This window comes from Giraffa tippelskirchi, chromosome 9 (assembly GCF_054371585.1).
Source record: "Giraffa tippelskirchi isolate mGirTip1 chromosome 9, T2T-mGirTip1v1.2.pri, whole genome shotgun sequence".
Taxonomy (NCBI): domain Eukaryota; kingdom Metazoa; phylum Chordata; class Mammalia; order Artiodactyla; family Giraffidae; genus Giraffa; species Giraffa tippelskirchi.
The window spans coordinates 157,685,355-157,710,770 of record NC_137283.1 but is presented as its reverse complement, the minus strand read 5'-3'; the positions used below and the strand labels follow the sequence as shown (position 1 = coordinate 157,710,770).

The 25,416-nt window shown below is 43.1% G+C and overlaps 2 protein-coding genes across 2 annotated transcripts in view; one reads left to right on the top strand and one right to left on the bottom strand.

The window, feature by feature from the left end:
* TULP4 (TUB like protein 4) overlaps nucleotides 1-25,416 on the bottom strand; it is a 196,324-nt gene that overhangs the window by 25,190 nt on the left and 145,718 nt on the right. Inside the window, exons 5-7 of the mRNA XM_081530138.1 lie at nucleotides 6,233-6,413; nucleotides 3,644-3,778; nucleotides 837-1,003 (exon numbers count right to left, since the gene is read on the bottom strand). Coding sequence (XP_081386264.1) covers nucleotides 837-1,003; nucleotides 3,644-3,778; nucleotides 6,233-6,413 — 483 coding nt within the window. The remainder of the gene's footprint in view (nucleotides 1-836; nucleotides 1,004-3,643; nucleotides 3,779-6,232; nucleotides 6,414-25,416) is intronic.
* Nucleotides 2,217-6,668, top strand: LOC145521497 (uncharacterized). Its single transcript, XM_081530148.1, has 6 exons — nucleotides 2,217-2,431; nucleotides 3,065-3,878; nucleotides 4,206-4,313; nucleotides 5,137-5,351; nucleotides 6,024-6,152; nucleotides 6,291-6,668. Exons 3-6 carry the CDS (start codon nucleotides 4,287-4,289, stop codon nucleotides 6,301-6,303), a joined length of 384 nt encoding a protein of 127 aa, XP_081386274.1. The 5' UTR covers nucleotides 2,217-2,431; nucleotides 3,065-3,878; nucleotides 4,206-4,286; the 3' UTR covers nucleotides 6,304-6,668.

Sequence of the window (25,416 nt, the reverse complement as noted above, 5' to 3'; positions counted from 1 at the left end):
AGGTGGCTCAGTGGTAAAGACTTCACCTGCCAATGCAGGAGACACAGGACACATAGGTTTGATCTCTGGGTACAGAAGAGCCCCTGGAAGAGGAAATGGCAACTTACTCTAGTAATTCTTGCCTGGAGAATCCCATGGACAGAGGAGCCTGGTGGGTTACAGTCCATGGGGTTGCAAAGAGTTGGACATGACTGAGCACACACTACAAATTTCCTGAAATCTGGCACACTTGTCTCTCTGATGAGCTGGGTCAGACTAGAACGTAAGTCCCTAGTTTATTATCACCCCCATCAACCATCAACTCATTTTTAGACCTGTCTCTACTATACCTCCATGAGAGTGGAATTATGTCTCCACTATAATTGATCCAGACCAGAAATGAGGCAGTCTACAGATTTCTGGGAATAAGAACAAACAGAAAGGGGCCCATATGTTCTTTAAGACCTTTAAGCGTTTCAACTTATTGTTTAACAGTAATTAAATGTAAAAGTATATTACTGGCATAACAAACAAAATCAGAGTAAATAAATGAAGATGCACCATTTACTTCTCTGCAAGTTGCTGATTTTTACTTTGTAATGATGATAAACACTAGCTCACTCTGCTTACTCACTGTCCACCATTTGGGAATGGAAATGGAAACATTTTGGTTAAAAGGCAAAAACTTCTTTTTCCTTACTTCTAGTTTACACCCTGTAATTTAATTTAGGTCAACAAAAGATTAAAGTCTGCCAAAGATAATTACAATGAGTAGAAGCAGTTTACGAGTACTTAATGGAAGTCAGGGACAAATTAATACACTGGTATCACAGCACATGTCCGACACACATTCTTACTTGCACAAGCGTGTCCAGTGTAAAGATGTGTTCCCCACGAACGTTGTAGAACTTGACCATGGCACTCTTTAGAAGAGGGCCATTGGGGAGGTCACTGAGCTGGCTTGGGCGTTCCATACCAGCAACTGCGAGGAGGTCTCCCTGCGTGCACCACTGGGCCACCACCTCTGAAACAACAGAGGGAAACAGTCAACATGAGTTGGCGGGGGTGGCGGGGTAGTAGTGTCCGTCCTGAACTCTCACTTAAGTAGTTTAAGAAATGGAGCCACTGAGCACATACAACGGCGTCAATGTTTCTCTCGTGAAGACAACGGAGACTTTGGACACAGGTGTTCATTACATGGATGGGGACTGCAGTTTCCCCTGAAACGTACCTAAACCAGGAGAAAACCATACATGATACATCCACTGCAGTACCAGCACTTCCATGATGAGAAGGGCACAACTACGAGAGTGCACGTAAGATCAGAGAACCCACCACTGTTCATCCTGAGTGTCCTTCCCTCTGCCGTGACCCTTATTCCCAGAGAGGACTCAGAGAGTTTACAAAAGCTCCAAGTGAAATGCAAATCAAGTTCAGTTCAGTCGCTCAGTCGTGTCCAACTCTCTGCGACCCCATGAATTGCAGCACGCCAGGCCTCCCTGTCCATCACCAACTCCCGGAGTCCACCCAAACCCATGTCCATCGAGTTGGTTATGCCATCCAACCATCTCATCCTCTGTTGTCCCCTTCTCCTTCCACCCCCAATCCTACCCAGCATTAGGGTCTTTTCCAATGAGTCAACCCTTCGCATGAGGTGGCTAAGCCTAAATTGAATTCATTCGATGTTCTGTGTACTATCAGACAGGTGAAGTTTGGATAAAGGATGGGTCTGCGTATCAAGGCCTTGACTTTCACCCAGCATCTGGGTGATGTGATGTGGGGTCTCAGAAAAGATGATCCCTCTGCTGGATGGCAGTGTTGTCAGACACACTGTCACAGACATGTGATACTCACCTACGAGCCATTCAGGACCTAGAAGAAATGGCTTTTAGATGGTGTGTCTAATTCCAGTGTGAGTGATTCAGTTATTCTTGCTGGTAAAACAAGCTGCTGGTACAGTAAGATTTATAGTATAGCTTTTTTCCCTCAAGATCCTAAAACTAGATCTGGCTTATCCAGAGATCCCTGAAATCTGGAAGTCCACGGTCGATTCTGCAGAGAGGCTGGAGTTGAAAGGTGCACCCCCATGACAGGGACGGGTTTCAGAACACGGTCTAGATTGCGGCAGTCCCTGAGCTCCATCCGTGACCACAGCAGCTCTCTTATTCACCTGCGGTGCCGATTCTGACATAAACACCGAGCACATTCTGAGGTCACCAAAGTTCCCCAGTTTCCCTGGAAGACTGAAAAGCAGTCCTGGGAGAAGACAGCTCTCCAGACCCTGGAAACTGAGGGCTCGCTTGTCAAGTCAGCAGCAGTTGGAATCTAGAGACGGACCCAGCAGAGGGCTGAGAGGAAGCAGTTATGGACAAAGACAACGTGGTAAAATCTCTGCGACTGGAGACAGTGAGAGCGTCAGGAAATAGAGGAGTTTTCTTTCTCTTACAGACAGGTATAAATAAGGCTGAGTACTGGGTGGGCCCAAAAGTCCGTCCGGGTTTTTCCCAATGGGTGAGTGGGTGGTGGCCCCCGCAGGACGGGCCCAGACACACGAGCCACTCAAAGGACACTCAACAGCTAACACAGGGATGCCCGCGGGCTCAAGGCGGCCATTTGCTAGATGGTGATATCTAAGTAAGGACCTTAGTCCAAATGCTTACGAGCAAATGCGCAGGGATTTCTTTGGCGCAGTTATAACATTACACTGAGACAGCTGTAGTTCCCAAAGGTATGTCATTCTTTTGAAAAGAGTAAGTTTCATAAGAATGATGCCATTTCTTGTTCTGAAGATTATATAACCAGGAACATAAAAGGGTGCAGAGACAAGCGTGGGCCCCTTGATACTGAGCATAAATCAGGCCTGATCCACATGACAAACAGGCAGCCATCAGGGACGCCCGGCCCCGTCTCTTCCTTAGATGTCCACATTAATGACTCATCTATTAGCCGTTAGATGTGTGTGCACTTGTGTCTGTGTGTGTGTGTGTGAGTGCGCACGCACATGTGCACATGTGTCCAGAGACAGGGAGGGAGAGAGAAAAGGAAAAAGAAAGGGAAGGTTCCAGTTTGCCCCATCTCCATTCAGATCACAGCAGGTCCCTTTAACACGGGGACCAGAGACCGCCCTGGAGCTTCTGCACTGGACCGTCCAACCCCGAAGAGACAGACTGCTTTTCCAGAGAACTCACCAGAGCCACCTCCTCAGCAGACTTCCTGAACTGCACATTTCACAACTCAGAATGCTGACAGACCCAAATTTCCTCCTGAGACATCACTTCCTACTGCCCCTCAGGAGGCCGTCAGCCGCTGACCGCTGACCTTCACACAGACGCCTCAATTTGACAGGTTTGTCACAACCACCAGTTCCTCAAGAAGCCTCACAACCCCAGGGGCTCCTGTGTGTTGTCTGGAGGCAAGTGCCCCCCGTCCAAGAGGACGGCTCCTCCCGAGAAGGGCAGGTGAGGAAGAAGTGACTGTCGAGAGTGCTTCCTCAAGATGAGACCAGACAGGAATCAACTGGTCAGACAAGCAGAGGAACGAGAGGAAAGACCTTCATGGAGAGACTCCATTAAGCCCGGCAGAGGGGACTGCAGGGGCCGGGGGTCAACAGGGGTCTGGGAGGGAAGCCCAGCTCTCAAGGCGGGTTGCTCGGGCTGCTCCGTACCTTTTAGCCCCGACTGGATGATGGTGGGAGACAAGTCGTCGTAGCTGTTCATCAGGCTGATGTCTCCGGAGGTGAAGCTGACAGTGAGCAGAGGCTTGATGTTCTGCACCGGGATGGGGTACGCTGCAGGACCATCTGCGGGAACAGAAGTGTCGGGTGAAAACGAGGCGATGAGCATGTGACCCGAATCCAGGCCCGCACGTGCAGCCCTGCGGAGGCCTGGAAACTGCTAACGGTGAAGGCCAGACCCTGGGCTGGGGGGTCACCCAGGAAGGCAGCGCTGCACAGCATCAGGCTTTAACCACACAGAGCCCGGGGGGAGCCCGGGATGAGAGGTGGTGGGGAGAGCAGCCCTGCGGGCACCAGGCGGGGCTCCCTGGGCTCTGGGTGCCCTGCTGAGAGTTTACCAACCTGTGTGTCTCTGGTGATGTGCAAACGTGAATTACTTTAATGTCATATGACATAGGAAGATGGGGGCAAGGATGAAAACATTTTCTTAATCCTGGTCCAATGTACTGAAAGCTGCCTTTCAACACTGGATGCACGTTCACTGACGTTACAGGCATCGAGCAGCCACCATGAGTTCTTTGTTTTTACGGGAAGAGATCCCACATCTGGAGGAGGCCCAGGCTGGCTGTGGCTGATGCCCAGTGTGTGTGAGTATGAGGAGGTAGGTAGGTGTGTGTGTGTGTGTGTGTGCCCAGTGTGCGTATGAGGAGGTGTGTGTGTGTGTGTGTGTGCACGCATACTAAGGAGCCCTGAGGAGGTGTGTGTGTGTGTGTGTGTGCGTGTGCCCAGTGTGCGTATGAGGAGGTGTCTGTGTGTGTGTGTGCGTGCACGCATACTAAGGAGCCCTGAGGAGGTGTGTGTGTGTGTGCCCAGTGTGTGTGAGTATGAGGAGGTGTGTGTGTGTGTGTGTGTGCGCGCGCATACTAAGGAGCCCTGAGGAGGTGTGTGTGTGTGTGTGTGTGTGTGTGTGCGCGTGCATACTAAGGAGCCCTGAAGAGGGGTGTGTGTGTGTGTGTGTGTGTGTGTGTGCCCAGTGTGCATGAGTATGAGGAAGTGTGTGTGTGTGTGTGTGTGCGTGCGCGCATGCATACTAAGGAGCCCTGAGGTGTGTGTGTGTGTGTGTGTGTGTGTGTGTGTGTGCGCGCGCGCGTGCATACTAAGGAGCCCTGAGGAGGGGTGTGTGTGTGTGTGTGTGTGTGTGTGTGTGTGTGTGTGTGTGTGTGTGTGTGTGTGTGTGTGTGTGTGTGTGTGTGCGCGTGCGTGCGTGCATACTAAGGAGCCCTGAGGAGGGGTGTGTGTGTGTGTGTGTGTGTGTGCGCGTGCATACTAAGGAGCCCTGAGGGGTGCTCCTCTGTGTCCACCCTCTGCAGTGGGTCAGCCTGATGCCTGCTCGCTCGCCCTGCTCAGCCCACCTGTGGAGGGCCTTGTAATAACTGTCCTCTGCTTCAGTTTACGATGCTGCAGGCACTGATCTCTGTGCTCAGATTCCCAGTGTCACCAGGAAGACCCTGCTCTCTCTGAAAGGCATGTTCCAGTCTCCTCCAAACCGCCCCACTGCTTCTGAGGAGGGGAACGAGTTAGAGTGCAGCTGGGAATTAACACTGCTCTTAGACTTCATCTGGACTTGCTCCATCACCTTGGTCTCTGGACCCTGTTTCTCCCCTAGTAAGAGGGGAAGAGCAAGTATGCATTCAATCCAGTAAGTTCTGTTTTAAAAGTATGCTGAGCCCAGTGTTGAAAGACACCAACTTGATTACTGACACCGGCAGTCCTTCCGTCCCACTACCCATCACACAGTCTCCTTTAAAAGAGAGGCTGGAGCAGGGATGGGACCCTGGGGGAGAGTCAGAGCCCTGGGGGGCCACGCTGAGGGCTGACAGTGGGGACGGCCAGGCCAGCATCCACACCCAAGGCTTCTGCTCTGGGGCCTCAGGCATGCTGCAGGGTGGTGGGGGGAGGCAGAACCTGAAATCACCCCCCTCAAGGGGCTGTAACCATCTATCATGACTGGGCCAACTGTTCACAAACTCAGATGTCATCTACTCTAACATCACTGCGGGGCTTGGAGGCGGCGAGGTGAGGGCAGTGGGTTCTTCTGAAGTGAGCAAGGGAAGACCTTCTGCCTGAAATAAACAGGCAGGGACAGAGCATCCAGCCCAACGTGCTGGCCTTCGTCACATGCAGAACTAACCCTGTCCTCACACAGCCAGGGTCACTGGCCTCAGCAACATGACAGATGTGGAGCACTACAGGTTAGGGCGTAGGAACAGCACAGCAGTTTTCATCTTCAGCTCTGTTCTCACTAGGCACCAGGCCCCCACAACACCCCAGGGACACGGAAACGGCCATTTTAATCTCATTCTGCGTCTAGGAAAACCAGTGGAGGGCCAAGCCACCCGACCAGTGATTCTGCGAAAAGGGATGGCAGCGAGGTGACGGTCCGGTCCAGGACAGAGATTGGGCCGGCTCCGCCCTGCATTCCGCTGAGAACCCCGCCCAGGTAGGCGGGCCACCCTGTCCCTCCACGGGGAGGGGTCCTCCTCCTTCCCACCTCCCCACCCCCCCACCCCGTGCAGCCACCTTGGGGCGGGGAGTAGTCGTCCGAGTCGGTGTCGCTCTCGCTGCTGTCCTCCACCAGGAAGGCGGGGTAGTTCCACGACATGCTGAGGATGCCGTCCGACTCGTGCAGGAGGACGTGGGCCAGCATCCGGCCGTGGCAGTCCATGACGATCACCTGCCCGTCGGCAGTGCCGAACAGTACCTGCAGCAGAGGAGGGGGACCCCCGACGGGTGGGGAGAGAGGACAGCGGTTATGGCCCCATCCCACCTCAACGTGCCTCAACGTGTTCACAGGACTAAATACCTTAGAACTGGAAGAAGAGACCAGTTAAGCAACAGAGGGATACACAAAGCTTGAAGTGGCGGAAACTTAGCTGGCTCTTACTGGAAGAAGTTTAGTCCTCTCTTAGTGAAAGGGGACTAGTGCTGTAATAAATGTTATATGGATGCTTTCGAATAATGTCAAAATCACTGTGTCACATTTTGTGGGTTGCTTTTGCTTGTTTTTTTCTTCAGTTGGAGGAGGGGGGATCAAGAAGAAGATAATATTCTCTTATCTTTCTTTAAAAAAAAAGTAGCAGCAGAGGATCATCGTATGCAAGTGTATGTAAGCACGTTTATCTTGTGTTCCATTTCACTGAGAATAGTAATGGGGTTGATGGATTTAAGTAATAATGTTATAGTAAATTAATGGTATAATATATTAAGTGCTTACTTTGTACTAAGCACAATTCTAACAAAGTTTACCTCACTGACTGCCTGAATAATCCTGGCAGCTAAGCGCCAGCACTGCTAGCATGGAGCTGAGATGCCTTGTGTACTGAGGGCTGCTCCTGGGGGTCCCCTCAGTCACTCGCCCCGAGCACATACTCAGGCGTGTGCTGGGGTGGGGCAGGCACACGGCCAGAGCTAAAGCACAAGCAGGCAGAGGAAGGCTGGATGCGGGGGATGGTGGGCGCCCTCCATCAGAGCAGCAGAAGAGCCGCTCACAGCTGCTTGAAGCCCCCTGACAGGCGTCATTCTGATGGGCGGCCCTGAAGGGACCCTTGGAGCCCAGGAAGCAGGGTTCCCTAAGGAACACCCATGTTCTCTCCTATTATGTGTGCTGGGCCCCGCTGGGCCCTGCAGTTTCTGTGTTTCCTGGCACTGAAATCTTTGTATCTTTTGTGTCTAATGAGAATTCTCTAGCTGTCAGTAACTCATCGTGAGAACCACGCAAGTTATTTCCATTTTATAGATGCAGAAACTACTTAACAGAGCTCAAGTAAGTGGACAAAGTCATTAAGTGGTCAAGCCAGGGCTATCTACCTAGAAAGGCCAGGATTTACATAAAGGGAAAGTTATTTAAGACTTTTTAGGTCCATGCCTCTTTCTGCTTTTAAGATTTTGACACTGAGCTTCTGAGGTCAAAGACTGTCCACTGTTGTAACCCTGGGACCTAACAAGAGCTTTGGGTACAGTGGACATTAAATAAGTATTTACAATTACATGAGTGAGTTAAAGTTAGTGACAATCAGAAGGCAATTTTAGGACATAAATCCAGATGATGAAGAGAGATTAACTGCAAAAGAATATATGTTTCATTTAAGCAGTAATAAGCTGACAGAATTTACAGAGCTGTTCAGATAAACCAACTGTCCATCAAATATTCCTTTAAACATGAGCTACATTTTAATGACTGGAAAGTAAGAAAAAAAAAAAAAAAGGAAAGCTGAAACAGTTTTCCCTCAGGGCTGGTGATTGAATGCTGCTTACAGGAAAAAGAGATAAGTTGTACTAGGAACACAGTAAGAGTCATTTTAGGAAAAGTTGAATTCTTGGCTGCCAGCATTGAAAATGAGTATCCACTAGCATGTCCACAAGGACCTCATGAGAGACGGGCAGGGGGAGGCGGACACGGCAGGTGTCTCCTGAGCAGTCCGCACTGCAGATGAAGATGGAACGTGACCTCTTCTAACTTCAACTACAATTTACATATTTCAGAGGAAGAAGATGTATGGGAAGCCCTCTACAGCGACGTCCCAGGATGCAGGCTTTTATTCTCCCCTTCCCACATCCTCACTCACTTGTTCAAGTATGCGTGAAGGGCAGCATCATACTTCGGAGTATGTGAAGGGGTTATTTCACCACTATGACTTTGTTTCTCATAAACATAGCTCATGAACAGACAACAGAAAACAGTTATTCTTCTCAACTGCCCAGAATTAAAATGTATCAAGCCCAAACAAGCTCCCTGGCCCTTCCATTGTAGTTCCCACAGTCTCCACTGGCATGACAATCATTGCTATTCTGGTATCTTACTGTGTGATTATTTGATCTGTCTGACTCCCATGCTAGACATAAGCTTTTGAAGACAAGGACCGTGTCCGCTCTTACTACACTCTCCCCAGGGCCTGTCCTCAGATGACATACAGCAGCGTCTGTGAAGGGAGGGAGGAAATGAGGCATCATTTGAGTAACACATTTTTCCATTTTGGAGAAGAACAGACACCATCTAATTCCTGGATGAAGGACTGGTGGCTTAATGAGTTTTCAGTGTTCAATATCACACTAAAGCAAAAGAGGACAAGAAAACCAGCCTCCAAATTCCCCAACATTAATCAACCCTGACTGCAGCTCTCTTGGAAGTTAATGCCCTATTAAGATCAAGCAGAAGGAAAAAGGAATCCCTAACGCTCCAGCTGTCAAGCAGCGATGGAGGAAGTTACTCTGTTTCGGAACAAGTATGTCAGATAACTGAAGAACACTGATATGATGTAAAATCAGATTTCTGAAAATCTCCTCTATTACAAGTTCTTTTCATGCCTAATCACTTTCAATGAGATAAAGCTTCTCTGGGCCAAGGACTTCAAAGGAACAAGACAGCAAAGTCTAAACAATAATGAATACACATTTGGGCAAAAGTATCAATCTCTGCAGCCTCTCCTCCCAAATTCTGGGGCTCTGAACAGACTGGTCCGGCTCCTCTTGCCCAGGCTTGGTCTCCTCTTTTAGGCTTGGCCCAGACCCTTTCCCCTCTCTAGGAGGTCACAGTCATCTCCATGGCCTGGCTTGCTCCCTGTCCAGGCCATTCCCCTAAGCTCCAGACTCACACACTCCAACTGCCTGCCAGCCGCCGACCCCCGGATGTGTTAAAGGCCAGGCCCGTCAGTCAACCTGCCCCCGATGAGATGTATGACCTTGTCCGTCCCCTGGCCAACACACACAGCAGGTCCTATGCTGGCAGAGACTGTGGTTTGTGCTTTATCTCCGGTGTCCAGTATGGTGTCTGGTATGTAACAGGTGCTCAGACATCACGTGTCAAGGCTTTTGAGACCCACCACACAGACTTATCCTCACTCTAGCCATGGTCCCTACAGTACTCTGTTTCTGCGGTACCATGAGCTTCTTGAGGGCAGGTCTGCAGCCATAGGTTCTTACCTGCTGCCAGTCACCAGTGGATGCTCAGTGACTCTCAGTAAATGAATGTCTGCCCAAAGCTTTGGCCTTTGCCCAAGTTTTCCTACACATAAACAGCTTCTTTCCTTTCTTCTTTTAACTAGATCAATGCTCAAATCTTCCCATAAATCTGGCCTCCAAAACACTTTTAGTTATGGATAGTTTAAATTTCTGTCTCATATTTTCCCTACTATTTCTGTTGGACTGCAGGCTTCACAGAGGGTCGGAAATAATGCTCCCTCTGTAATATGTATACTAAGAACCAAAGGTGGTAGAAACCTGCCAGCCCTTGGGTTCAATGGCTGTCCCTTAGGACAGGGGACACTGCTTCAGGGCAGTGTTTAATACCATTGGAATGTTTTTAAAAAATTATGGTATCCACATACAATCTCTCCATTCTAAACTATTTTTAGATGTAATCATTTTAAAATGTAACACAATTATCACCAGCAATTTAAAATGAAATAAGCTGCAGGAAGAAGACAGAAAATCATTCAAAAGATTTATGTTTTGGAACCAGTGACGATATATCATCAGTACCTTTATCTCTGAAGACTGGTCCTCATCTAAATTCTTGAATAAAAACCATGTTAGGGAATTTCAACTATAAAAATATATGCTTCTGTAAATGCAGTAGTTTAATGAGTAGCATACGAACTAGTCACAAAAAGAGTTGATTTTTCCCATTTATTTGCTTTTGTGATTTAAAGCTGGGGAAGAGGATGACAAAGTCATTACAAATTCCGACTACAGGCATACCTTATTTTATTATACTTTGCATATATTGTTTTTTGTTTTGTTTTTTACAAACTAAAGGTTTGTAGCAACCCTGCATCAAGCTAGTCTGTCTGTGCTGTTTTTCCAATATGATTTGGTTACTTTGTGTATCTGTGTAAAATTTTGATAATTCTCACAGTATTTCAAACTTTTTCATTATTATATCTGTCATAGTGATCTGTGACCAGTGATCTTTGTTATTACTACTGTAATTCTTTTGGGAAACCAGGTCTGTGTAAGATGGTAAACTTGATTATTACATGACAACAAAGGATCTAGAATATGACATAAACTTAGTTGATAAAGCAGGGTTTGTGTGAACTAACTGATTTTGAAAGAAGTTCTCCTCTGTATAGAAAGCTATCAAACAGCACTGCACGCTACAGAGAAATGGTTCATGAAAGGAGAAGCCAATTGATGTGGCAAGTTTCATTGCTGTCTCATTTTAAGAAATGGCCACAGCCACCCCAACATTTAGCAACCACCACCCTGAGCAGTCAGCAACCATCAACACTGAGACAAGGCCCTCTACCAACAAAAAGATTACCACTTGCCCAGATGATAGCATTTTTTTTTTTTAGCAATAAAGTATTTTAAAATTAAAGTATATACATTTTTTTTCTTTTAGACATAATGCTATTGCATACTTAATAGACTATAGTATAGTATAAACATAATTTTTGTATGCACTGGGAAACCAAAAAACGTATCTGATTCACTGTAGTGCAGTGGTCTGGAACCAAACCCACAACACCTCTGAGCGATGCCTGCAGCTGGTGTCAAGTGTCTACATGCATGGACACGGAGGGAGCAGGGGAGGGGAGCACAGTAACCTCCCTTTGCTCCTTGGCAGGAATCTTCTGTCCTGAGATGCACCAAATTAACACTTTTGTTCTGAAAGACTTCCCTGTCGGCTTCGAAACACTAGCTTTCAAATGTGCTTCAAGGCCAGATTTGAGCATTTTGTGACTAATATTTTTCAGTATTTTTTCAGTCACTGACATCAGGACAGTTGTAAAAGACAGAACTGCTCAATTGATTAACAGGGTTATTTCCTGGTTCAAAAAAAAAAAAGGTTAAAATATAACTTCACAATTGATACTAACAATCATTTCTAAGACAGGCATTTTAAGACTTATTCTGATAAACACAGGAAAGAAATCTCGTCCAAAACAGCTATAATAAAAATTTGTATCTTTGGGCTAAACATGTAATTTTGAAGTTGTTTCATCTCCTCACTGCAGGATAACTGCTTATACACTAACCCATAAAGAAGAGAACCTACTCTACGTTTAAATATTTTCAGAGGAGATATTCTATTCACCCCAGGTACTGAATTTAACATTAAATAATTTTCATTGCTTTAACATTCTTCCCCAAATCTATCAGTCTCCATTTTAAAGTTTATTCATCCTTTTAAGACACCTACACATTATTTCTGGGGAGTGGAGGGGAACAGTCTGACTACAGGACTAATTTAAAAACACATTTAACGAGGATACATCTGGAAGGACACACAAGTAACTGGAAACACCGATCACCTCTGGGGACAGAAGTGGGTGGCTGAGGGTAGGGGGGAGAAAGGGAACTTTTCATCATGCATCCTTTTGAACATTTAGGATTATACACCACGTGAGTACGCTATTGAAATATACTTAAATACACATGGAATGAAGTAGAGAGAAAAGTTTCAGGAATACAGCTCTGTTATCAGATCTCTGGAGCTGGATGAAATGTGCTGGGCCTGTTTGCTGAAGATCGTCTAAGTCTACTGGTGAAACATGCTTTCCTTTGCAAAGAACTCAGAATGGGGAGTTGGCTGGCTAGGGCTCTGGTTCTATTTTGATTCCTAACTACTTATGTCACTTTGAATTGATCCTTTGCCTTCCTGAGTACTGTTCTCATCTTCATCTAAAAAAAGTTTTATTAGATGAGTTCTCAAATCCTTTCCTGTTTCAAAAGGCTCCAAATCTTTCAATAAATATCTAAATACATTTCTCATTATGTGGAAATAGTCATTTTTTTCCTGTGGCTACTAATAAACTTCCTTAACTAAAGGGCTAAGAGGAAATAATTTCCTGGTCTGAGGAGCCTGAAAACCTTCTGACTCAACGGTCGAGGTCAGGGTACGCAGTGATGGGGGCAGATGCAACAGCGCCTGTGGCTGCTGTCAAAGGTCAGTGAAGTCGACTCCAGTCAAGGAGTTAAGATCAGATTTTACCCAGGAATCACTACTGCAATGACAAGGAGCTGATCTCAACTTCCACTTGTGCAGACATGACTGGGCATCTTGAAGGGAGAACGGGAGAGGGGAAGAGGAGGGAGGCAGGGTGCTGAATCTTGTCAAATGCTTTTTCTGCATCTACTGAGATGACCATATGGTTCTTATCCTGTATTTTGTTAATGGGTGTATCACGGTGATTGATTTTTATATGGTGAACATCTTGGCATCCAAGGGATAAATCCCACTTGATTGTTGTGTGAGATTCTTTTAATGAGCTGTTTCACTTGGTTTGCTAGTATTTTGTTATGGATTTTTGCATCTGTGCTCATCAGGGATATTGGTCTGTAATTTTCTTTCCTTACAGTGTCTTTGTCTGGCTTTGGTATCAGGGTGATGGTGGCCCAATACTATAAAGCTTTTAGTGGAAAACATAGGCAGAATAGTCACTGACATAAATGACAGTAGTAACTTTTTCAATTCATCTCCTAGGGTAACGGAAATAAAAATAAACAAACGGGACCTAATTAAAAAGCTTTTGCATAGCAAAGGAAACCACAAACAAAATGAAAAGACAACCTACAGAATGGGAGAAAATGATGCAACCGACAAGGGATTAATCTCCAAAATTTACAAGCAGTGCATGCAGCCCAATATCCAAGAAACCAAACAACCCAATCAAAAAATGGGCAGAGGATCTAAACAGATGTTTCTTCAAGGAAGACATACAGAGGGCCAAGAGGCACATGAAAAGACATTCAACATTGTTTTTAGAGAAATGCAAATCAAAACTACAATGAGGTATCACCTCACATCCAGTCAGAAAGGCCATCATCAAAAAATCTACACACAGGGCCTCCCGGTGGCTCAGTGATAAAGAATCTGCTTGCCAATGCAGGAGACGTGTTCAATCCCTGATCAGGGAAGACCCCGTATGCTGCGGAGCAGCTAAGCCCGTGTGCCCCAGTTACTGAACCTGTGCTCTAGAGCCTGGGAGCATAACTATGCCACCCATGTACCATAACTCCTGAAGACTGCACGTCCTAGAGCCTGTGCTCTGCAACAAGAGAAGCCACCACAATGAGAAGCCCACGCATTGCAGCTAGAGAGTAGCCCGCTTGCCACAACTAGAGAAGAACCTTGCACAGCAATGAAGACTCAGCACAGTCATAAATAAATAAATAAAAATTTTTAAAAATCTACAAAGAATAAATGCTGGAAAGGTGTGGAGACAAGGGCACCTTCCTATACTGTTGTTCAGAATGTAAATTGGTATAGCCACTATGGAGAACAGCGACAGAGGTTCCTTAAAAAGTTAAAAATAGAACTACCATATGATCCAGCAACAGTATATTAAAAAGCAGAGACATCATGTTGCTGACAAAGGTTCACCTAATCAAAGCTATGGTTTTCCCAGTACTCATGTATGGATGTGAGAGCGGAACCATAAAAAAAGCTGAGCACCAAAGAACTGATGCAAGCAGTATGTGACATATTATACTATGTATATAATTATTATTAAAATAAACTTGATGTAGTGTTTAAAATAAAAAAAATGTTAGGTCTACTTGGTTTACAGTGTTGTCAAAGGGCACTGTTTCTCTATGGATTTTCCATCTGGATGTTCTATCCAGTATTGAGAGTGGTAGTGAAGTCTCCCACATTAATGTATTCCTATCTATTTAGGTTGCTGCAAAAGTAACTGTGGTTTTGCATTGTTGAACTTTGCTGTTTGATATTAAAATACATTCTTAAATGTGGTTATGTTATACATCATTTTAATGTGCATTTTTCACTTTATGTTGTTTTTTTTTTTTGCTAATGAGTTATTACTTGCTGTTTATTTTATATTTATTTAGACCAGGGAAATGTTGTTAGACAAAAAGAAAATTTGAGCAATTTTCTTATTCAAGTTCAAAATGGGTAGTAAGGCAGCAGAGACAATTCACAATATCAGCAACACATCTGGCCTAGGAACTGCTAATGAACGTACAATGCAGTGGTGACTCCAGAAGCTATGCAAAGGAGACAAGAGCCTGGAAGATGAGGAGAACAGTGGCTGGTCATTGGAAGTTGACAACAACCAACTGAGAGAATCACTGAGGCTGATCCTCTTACAACTACACAAGAAGTTGCTGAAGAACTCAATGTCAACCATTCTACAGCCGTTAGGCGTTTGAAGCAAACTGGAAAGGTGAAGGGGTCCCTGGGTGGTGCTAGTTGTAAAGAACCCACTTGCTAATGTAGGAGCCATAAGAGATGCGAGTTCGATCCCTGGGTAGGGAAACTACCTTGGAGAAGGGCATGGCAACTGACTTCAGTGTTCTTGCCTGGAGAATCCCGTGGAGAGAGGAGCCTGGCAAGCTACAGTCCATAAGCTTGATAAGTGGGTGCCTCATGAGGTGACCCAAAATTTTAAAAAATATTGTTGCATTGAAGTGTTGTCTTATTTTACACAACAACAATGAACCATTTCTCGACTGGATTGTGACATGTGGTGAAAAGTGTCATTTTACACGACAACCGGTGATGACCAGCTCAGGGGCTAGCTGAGAAGCTCAAAAGCTCTTTCTAAAGCCAATCTGCACCAAAAAAAGGTCATGATCATTGTTTGGTGGTCTGCTGCTGGTCTGATCCACTGCAGCTTTCTCAATCCTGGTGAAACCATTACATCTGAGAAGTATGCTCAGCAAATGGATAAGATGCACCAAAAACTGCAAGGCCTGTAGCCGGCACTGGTCAACAGAATGAGACCAATTCTCCATGGCAACACCCAACCATATGTTGCACAAGTAACGCTTCAAAAGTTGAATGAATTGGGCTATGAAGTTTTGCCTCATTCACCCTATTCACCTGATCTCTCACCAACCTACTACCACTTCTTTAAGCATCTTGACAACCTTTTTCAGGGAAAATACTTTCACAACCAGCAGAAGGCAGAAAATGCTTTCCAAGAGTTTGCTGAATCCTGAAGCACAGATTTTTTTTTTAATTAAGTAATTTATTTTAATTGGAGGCTAATTACTTTACAATATTGTGGTGGTTTTTGCCATACATCGACATGAATCAGCCATGGGTGCACATATGTCCCCCCATCCTGAACCCCCCTCCCACCTCCCTCCCCACCCCATCCCCCTAGGTTGTCCCAGAGCACCGGCTTTGAGTGTCTTGCTTTATGCGTTGAACTTGCACTGGTCAACTATTTTACATATGGTAATATACATGTTTCAATGCTATTCTCTCAAATCATCCCACCCTTGCCTTCTCCCACAGAGTCCAAAAGTCTGTTCTTTATATCTGTGTCTCTTTTGCGGTCTTGCATATAGGGTTGACATTACCATCTTTCTAAATTCCATATATATGCATTAATATACTGTATTGGTGTTTTTCTTTCTGACTTACTTCACTCTGTATAATAGGCTCCAGTTTCACCCATCTCATTAGAACTGACTCAAATGCGTTCTTTTTTATCAGTTCAGTCGCTCAGTCGTGTCCGACTCTTTGCGACCCCATGAATTGCAGCACGCCAGGCCTCTCTGTCCATCACCAACTCCTGGAGTCTACCCAAACCCATGTCCATCGAGTCAGTGATGCCATCCAACCATCTCATCCTCTGTCGTCCCCTTCTCCTCCCGCCCCCAATCCTACCCAACATTAGGGTCTTTTCCTTCGCATGAGGTGGCCAAAGTGTTGGGAGTTTCAGCTTCAACATCAGTCCTTCCAATGAACACCCAGGATTGATCTCTTTTAGGATGGATTGATTGGATCTCCTTGCAGTCCAAGGGACTCTCAAGAGTCTTCTCCAACACCACAGCTCAAAAGCATCAATTCTGCGGCGCTCAGCTTTCTTCACCGTCCAACTCTCACATCCATACGTGACCACTGGAAAAACCATAGCCTTGACTAGATGGACTTTTGTTGGCAAAGTAATGTCTCTGCTTTTAAATATGCTATCTAGGTTGGCCATAACCTTCCTTCCAAGGAGTAAGTGTCTTTTAATTTCATGGCTGCAGTCACCATCAGCAGTGATTCTGGAGCCCAAAAAAATAAAGTCTGACACTGTTTCCACTGTTTCCCCATCTATTTCCCATGGAGTGATGGGACCAGATGCCATGATCTTAGTTTTCTGAATGTTGAGCTTTAAGCCAACTTTTTCACTCTCCTCCTTCACCTTCATCAAGAGGCTCTTTAGTTCTTCTTCACTCTCTGCCATAAGGGTGGTGTCATCCGCATATCTGAGGTTATTGATATTTCTCCCAGCAATCTTGATTCCAGCTTGTGTTTCTTCCAGCCCAGCATTTCTCATGATGTACTCCGCATATAAGTTAAATAAGCAGGGTGACAATATACAGCCTTGACGTACTCCTTTTCCTATTTGGAACCAGTCTGTTGTTCCATGTCCAGTTCTAACTGTTGCTTCCTGACCTGTATACAGGTTTCTCAAGAGACAGGTCAGATGGTCTGGTATTCCCATCTCTTTCAGAATTTTCCACAGTTGATTGTGATCCACATAGTCAAAGGCTTTGGCATAGTCAATAAAGCAGAAATAGATGTTTTTCTGGAACTCTCTTGCTTTTTCGATGATCCAGCGGATATTGGCAATTTGATCTCTGGTTCCTCTGCCTTTTCTAAAACCAGCTTGAACATCTGGAAGTTCACGGTTCACATATTGCTGAAGCCTGGCTTGGAGAATTTTGAGCATTACTTTACTAGCGTGTGAGATGAGTGCAACTGTGTGGTAGTTTGAGCATTCTTTGGCATTGCCTTTCTTTGGGATTGGAACGAAAACTGACCTTTTCCAGTCCTGTGGCCACTGCTGAGTTTTCCAAATTTGCTGGCATAGCGAGTGCAGCACTTTCACAGCAGCATCTTTCAGGATTTGAAATAGCTCAACTGGAATTCCATCACCTCCACTAGCTTTGTTCGTAGTGATGCTTTCCAAGGCCCACTTGACTTCACATTCCAGGATGTCTGGCTCTAGGTGAGTGATCACGCCATCGTGATTATCTGGGTCATAAAGATCTTTTTTGTACAGTTCTTCTGTGTATTCTTGCCATCTCTTCTTAATATCTTCTGCTTCTGTTAGGTCCATACCATTTCTGTCCTTTATCGAGCCTATCTTTGCATGAAATGTTCCTTTGGTATCTCTAATTTTCTTGAAGAGATCTCTAGTCTTTCCCAATCTGTTGTTTTCCTCTATTTCTTTGCACTGATTGCTGAGGAAGGCTTTCTTATCTCTCCTTGCTATTCTTTGGAACTCTGCATTGAGATGGGAATATCTTTCCTTTTCTCCTTTGCTTTTTGCTTCTCTTCTCTTCCCAGCTATCTGTAAGGCCTCCTCAGACAGCCATTTTGCTTTTTTGCATTTCTTTTCCATGGGGATTTTCTTGATCCCTGTCTCCTGTACAATGTCACGAACCTCTGTCCATAGTTCGTCAGGCACTCTGTCTATCAGGTCTAGTCCCTTAAATCTATTTGTCACTTCTACTGTATACTCATAAGGGATTTGATCTAGGTCATACCTGAATGGTCTAGTGGTTTTCCCTACTTTCTTCAATTTAAGTCTGAATTTGGCAATAAGCAGTTCATGATCTGAGCCACAGTCTGCTCCTGGTCTTGTTTTTGCTGACTGTATAGAGCTTCTCCATCTTTGGCTGCAAAGAATATAATCAATCTGATTTCGGTGTTGACCATCTGGTGATGTCCACGTGTAGAGTCTTCTCTTGTGTTGTTGGAATAGGGTGTTTGCTATTACCAGTGCGTTCTCGTGGCAAAACTCTATTAGCCTTTGCCCCGCTTCATTCTGTACTCCTTATAGCCGAGTAATATTTCATTGTGTATATGTACCACAACTGCCTTATCCATTTGTCTGCTGATGGACATCTAGGTTGCTGAAACACAGATTTTTATGCTACAGTAATAAAAAAACTTATTTCTTATTGGTAAAAATGTGTTGATTGTAATGGTTCCTATTTTGATTAATACACATGTGTTTCAGCTTAGTTATGATGATTTTAAATTCATGGTCCAAAATCACAATTATCTTTTTACCAATCTTAATACTTCCAATATTTCTCCTTTGGGTTGTGTCAGTGTTTGCTTTATATAATAATTGAGTGTTCTATATATTTAGGGGCTCTATTGTTGTATGCACATATATTTACAATTGTTACTTCTTACTGATAAGTTGACCTTTTTGCCTTTATGTTTTTCCTTATCTCTTGTGACAGTCCTTAACATCTATTCCGTGTGATATAATTATAGTCATCCTTGTTCTCTTTTGGTCATAATTTGCATGGAATATCTTTTTCCATCTCTTCACTTACAGCCTATATATGATCTCCAATCTGAAGTGAGTCTCTTACAGGAAGCATATAGTTGGATCTTGTTTTTGTTTTTTTCAGCAGACAGGCTGTTTTGTGTCTTTTTATTAGGGAGTTTAATTCCTTTATATTTAAAGTCATTATTAATAGGGAAGGACTTATTATTGCTATCTTGTTAACTGTTTTCTGTCAGTCTTTTAGTTCGTTTGTCCCTCTTCCTCTCTTGCTGTCTTCCTTTGTGTTTCATTGAATTTTTTTATATTCATGTGCTTGGATCTCTTTTTCTTTTGCATATCATCTAGAAGTATTTTCTCTGGTCACATGGAGCTTACATGAAAGAAATTATAGCTAATGTCAGTCTATTTTAAACTCATAACAACTTAACTATAGTTGCATAAAAAATTCTTAATTATTTCATTCCACTGCATTTTATGTTACTGATATCACGACTTGTATATTTTTACACTGTGTATTCATTGACACAGTCATCTTTAAGAGTTATCTTTTAAGTTTTATTATAACTAAAAGTGATATATCAATCACCATTACAGTAACAAAAGTATGCATTTGTCTATACATTTATTAGCCAGTTTTATACTTTCATATTGTTGTTTGCCATCCTTTCATTTCAACTTAAAGAAATCCCTTTAGCATTTGTTGTAAGGCAGGTCTAGTGGTGATGAACTACTTTAGCTTCTATGTGTCTGGGAAAGCCTTTATCTCTCCATCACTTTTGAAGTACAGTTTTGCAAGGTATGGTATTCTTGACTGACAGTTTTTTTCATTTAGCATTTTGAATATGTAGTCACATCCGCTTCTGGACTGCAAGGTTCCTACTGAAAAGTTCACTAATAGCTTTATGGAGTTCTCCTTATACGAGACAAGTTGCTTTTTTCTTGCCGATTTTAAAATTTGCTTTGTTTTTGGACTTTTGACGACCTGATTATGATGTGTGTCAGTACTTCTCTGAGTTCATCTTATTTGGAATCCATGAGGATCACTGAATCTGTATGTCTATTCCCCAGATTTGGGGAGTTTTCAGCAATTATTTCTTTGGGTAAACAGTCTGCCTCTTTCTCTCTCTTTTCTTCTGAGACTCCCATAACACACATATTTGTCCATGTAATGGTATCCCACAAGTCTCTCAAGTTTTCTTCATGCTTTCACTTTTTTTTTTCTCCTCTGACTAAATAATTTCCAATGCTCCATCTTCAAGTTTGCTTATTATTTCCACTGCTTCATCTAATCTGCTGCTGAAACCACCCAGTGTATTTTTTCATTTCAGTTATCATATACATCGGCTACTTAATTTCTAATTGAAAAAACACTTAAAAACATTTGAAAATCTCTCTTGGTTTATGTATTTTCTCTCTAACTCACTGAGCATCTTTATGACTGCTATTTTGAATTCTCTGTCAGGTAAATTCTATATCTCCACTTCACTGGGGTCAGTTTCTGGAGATTTATCTTGTACCTTTGTTTGGGACTTATTTCCCTGTTTCTTAATTTTTCTTGACTCTATGTTGGCATCTGTGCACCAGACAAAATTACCACCTCTCCCAATTTTCACCAACTCAGCTTATAAAACAGAAGAACCTCACTACTCAGCCTGTTCTGTGATTCTGGAAGTCGCTCAAACCATCATACTGGTCCAAACCACCATCTTTGCCCTTAGTGACCCCAAGATGTATGGAGCATGCTGGGTCCTGTCAGTGCTCTAATTCAAAAGCCAGTCCCCTGGGCAGCCCTAAGGAAATCTGAACACTGGATACATGGTCCAACTCTTCCCTACCCCCTGCTTTTAATGTAGTAGCTGAAATCTGGGGTTTCCTCACCAGTTCACTCTGTATTGGGCCAGGAGAAGGGGCTGTGTTGAGTATTCTAGTTCAAACTGTCATCTTTTTCCTCAGTGGCCCCTAGTGTTCCATCAGCCCTTTGAGACAGGTGAGATAGAAGCCAGAGGCTTAGGCCACACTCAGAAAAAAATCAGAACGTTGGACATATGATCCAGTTCTTTCCTTCTCTTCTCACGGAGAGCTTGAAGCTGAGGTTTTTCTCCCAATTATATGGCACTTTGCCGGAGGCAGTGCTTATGGCAAATTAAGTTTTTCTATCAGCTCTGATGTGGCCAGTTTCATAACACACTAGGGGTACAGAAGCCTCTCAACCAGCTTCTGAATTTCTCACAAAGGGAATTGGTCAGTGTATTATTGATTTGGTATGTATGTTGAAGAAAGGAGGTTCCAGAGCTTGTTATTCTGCCATTCTGCTAACATCACTCTTGTTGAACATAATCTTTAGACGGTGTATTTAATAACAGCCAGCGTACACAAATAACTGCCTCCCATCTTTCATTCTTAACTTTAAAAATTTAAAGAAAGTTTTTATTTAGTATATTTTAAATTCACCTATACCAAGTGTTCTATATAGTAATTCTTCAATGATCTGAGTCCAGAGATAACAAAGAGCAACTTAGTTGCCAGTGTCACTCAACCAAAACAGCACAGAATAGTACACAGTAGTCTGGCCTATTTTTGCTAAAAAAAAATATTATTTTCTCCTATGAAGTGCTCAATAGGCTATCCAGAACACACACACACACAAGCAAAATCCAAAAAACTTTAAACAGTATTAACAGTAGTATAAAAATAACCATAAAGGGTGGAGGCCATCTCCTGATTTCCTTTCCTGAGTATGTTTCCATTATTTTCCTTAATTATTACTTACATCCCCCTTGCATGTTTTTGGCAAAAATCATTTCTATATATGTTCAGTTCAAGGCTTAAAATAAAGACGAGCTTCCCTTTTACAGTACTTTTTTAGTACATGCACCACTAAAAAGTCATGGGAAAATTGAATGGAAGGGAGGGAGGAGAATCACTTTTTCCACTGGTCAGATTAAATCTAACATCAAAGCTATGTTTCCACAAGTAGGCAGGATCTCTACTCCCCAGGGCTTTTAACCTGCTTATAGTTCACTCTCCATTGAGGGTCTCTTCTCCAGAATAAGACTGGTTCACTGAGTAATTACTCTAGTGAGTCTGCAGATTAAAAATAGTAATAGCAATAAATAATTTAAGTACAAGTGCTTGCGTGAGAGATTTCCACATGCTTCTCTCACTGAGTTAGCACAATGGCTTCCAGGTCTTCACAGGAAATCTGAGGCCTGCAGCGTCCCATGATCACTACTGCCGGCACTAGGCGCAGGCTCATCCCCAAACCTGCACTCACACAGCCGGCAGAAGGAAATGTCTTCTTACAGTGAACAAGAAACTCCTTGCAAATACCAAACTGTGGTTCCTTTTACTTTGGTTTTATTAAGTTTGGCTTTTCCCCTATTAATGAGTGGGTCTCACCTATGAGACAGTCATTTCCTATATGTCAGATATCAGTAAATTACTTTTCATTTATAAAACTATGGTGGCAACATCATATTTTTAGCTGAGAATGTAAAGATTTATGTTGCTTTTTGAAGTTTCCTTTATAAACCATTTTTGATCTTACAGTGCAAGACACAGAGACACTTGAGAGTAAACACCCATCTCCTGGACACAACAGATGTCCTCCTTTAAAGCTATGGTCAATCCAGGCCCCAGACAAATCATTTACTTTAATCTGACAAGAACCTTCTTCAAAGTAAGGAGGTGGTGTGGCAGATAATAGTACTGTGGTTATGGAAGGAAATCCCATATTTTCAAGAGATTTATTTTGAAGTAAGTATGGGTGAAAGGACATGTGATCTGGGATCTGCCTTAAATACAGCACAGAAAAAAAAGAGTAAAGGGATAAAATAGCAAATGTGATAAATATATGTTCTTTATTCTTATTTTTGATGTGTTACTGAATTTTTTATAGTCAGTTTTAAAAATTATAGAATTAAAAAACCCTACAGAATCATTTATTACTTGGAATATTTTGAAGGAGTTAGCAAATCTACTTGACTTGTATGCTGATACTTCATAACCTTACATTTCAAAATTAAATGAATAGTTATTCTTTTCCACTGACTAATGCATTGAAGCTTTAAGCACATATTAGTATCATAATAGTTCCTTTTTCATCAATTAATATCTCTGAAAAGATGTTGTATACTGATGATTTAAATATTTTGTTTTTAAAATTATTAGAGTTAAATAAACTAATCCTGCACTGAAATACCCCCTTGAATAATCCTGCTGTATCATTCAAGTCCTGACTCTACTCCAAATGAGCAATAAAGGTCATATCAATATTTCTTACAAATTATGTACAGAAAAACAGCTTTCATTTCATAGATGTCACAGAGGCACAAAGGGTACTTTTAGTGATTTTTCATGTTGTTGTCCACATCATGGTACTGTCTCCATTTAAAGTTGTTGTAAAAACTCTGGTGGCTCACAGATCACATCAGCAGGGATCAGGAGGGACCACATTTTGTGAAGAAGTTACTTTCAGCTGCTAAGAGGAAGTGGGATCTATCTACAATTTGCATTCAGAAGCAAAAAGAAGGAATCTTCTCTCTTCCTAGATTAAAAACAACAAAACTTTAGGATGGAGGCCAGAGGCAAAGATTTCAGCCCACTCATACCTACACGTGCTAAGACCTAAAAAATGCTAAGTCTTCTCTTGGGGCTGTTTAGGATATACCAAACCCACCACAAGGCCCTCAAGTTTATTTGAAATCATGGCTTGAAGGGTCTAAGAAAATACTAGATCTGTTAAAATATTTACGACCTCCTTTAAAAAAGTTTTAGTATATAAACAAACATTACTCATGGAAATCTAAAGTGAAATATGTATTAGGTGAAGAATTCTCATTTCACACCAAACTAACTTCTAAACAAGGGCAATTTCTACAGAATATTCTTTTAAATAGGAAAAGATTCTCTTACATGGAAATTTAAAGTATGATTATAAAACTCAGTTCACCTACATTTTAAAATCTAGTATATAAAGTGAAGTATTCCTGTATTAGGACTATTAACATCAGTAGCAAACACTTTAATATTCCAGTTATGTGATAAATGTTTTCTTCCTAATAGAACATTCCAAAGGAGAAACTAGTGGTTATTTTTCATAATTAAAGGTCAAGCATAATACATGTCTACTGAATAGGTTCCACTTGTAAGATTGTGTCTGTAAATCCTTTGGAGCAGAAAATTTGTTTCCATAACTCTACTTCTCTCCATTCTATTGTAAAGGATTGTTCTCCAGTTTTCTAAGTTCACAACCATCACTGGATAACCTCGGCTGAATAATTTAATCATAGTTTGTATCTGTCATCGCCTGGATAGACTCTACAAAGTAATTATCAGTACTTCTGAATTTTATGAAAAGCAAGTACTTGCCTTCATGATTTTCAAAAAATGCTGACTTGTGTCCTCATTGAAGGCAATGAGCCTTAGAGTTTCCCTCCTGCGGCTACAGACTTCCTAAAATGTAATTCTAGGATGTTCATCATGAGTTTTTACTGGGAGGGATGTCACCAAGATGGTGAACTGTTGTTCCTGACTTCACTCCTTCACACAAGAAAAGTAACTATTAATAACAACTATGCACCATACGCTGAGTATCCTAGTGAGGCCTGCACCTCCCGTACCATGGATACTAAGGTCTGTAATAAAGTAACTGTGGTGCATCATTCACTTAAAACTCCAGTGTAACAGTTAAAAAAATGAATAGGTGTCTTAGGCACACCGGGGAAAGAGGAGAATTTCAGATAAACTCTGAAAAGTTTGTTGGCACAGGATTAAAGGAGTTCTCATTACTGTAAAGAAGAGGTCAAAGAGCTGGAAATAGAGGGGCCAGCTATGACACAGGAAGAAAAGAGGTAAAGAATCTGAGGGCAGGTGGTCTGTGAAGATGCCATCAATCCTATCCCACTGCCCTCAGGCAGCACCACAGGGACACATGCTAGGCAATGGGAACATTGAATCTTCTGAAAATCCTGACACCATGGCTCTGGGGTGCAGTGGTAAAGAATCCTCCTGCCAATGCAGGAGACACAAGAGATGTGGGTTCGATCCCTGGGTTGGGAAGATCCCCTGGAGAAGGAAATGGCAACCCACTCTAGTATTCTCGCCTGGGAAATTCCACGGACAGAGGAGCCCGGTGGGCTGCAGTCCACGGGGTCTCAGAGTCAGATGCGACTGAGCACACAAACACACACAGTCTTGCAAAGAGCTTTCCCAAAGGAACCACATGGATTTTCTTGGTAGAGTATCCTAGCAGCTGATACCTGTCACTGAGTTGAATTTTCTATATCATGGATCAGGATTAAACCAACAATGATCACATTTGGGAACTGTTTTTGGATTTGAGAAAGAGGAAGAATTCAGTTATTAGGATCCTCATTCAAACTGCTTTCTAAAGAAGGGATAACCACAGAACCTAAAAAAAAGAATCAACCAGTCTTAACTAATGAAAGATTCCACACAAGTGTCAATAGATTTGAAAAAAGCAAAAAA

Bases quoted from the DNA above. Each gene is read 5' to 3' on its own strand.
- LOC145521497 (XM_081530148.1), top strand. From the start codon at position 4,287: ATGCCCAGTGTGTGTGAGTATGAGGAG. The intron at 4,314-5,136 runs GTAGGTAGGTGT...CTCTGTGCTCAG, and splicing joins GTGTGTGTGAGTATGAGGAG to ATTCCCAGTGTCACCAGGAA. The intron at 5,352-6,023 runs GTAAGTTCTGTT...TTCTGCGTCTAG, and splicing joins GCAAGTATGCATTCAATCCA to GAAAACCAGTGGAGGGCCAA.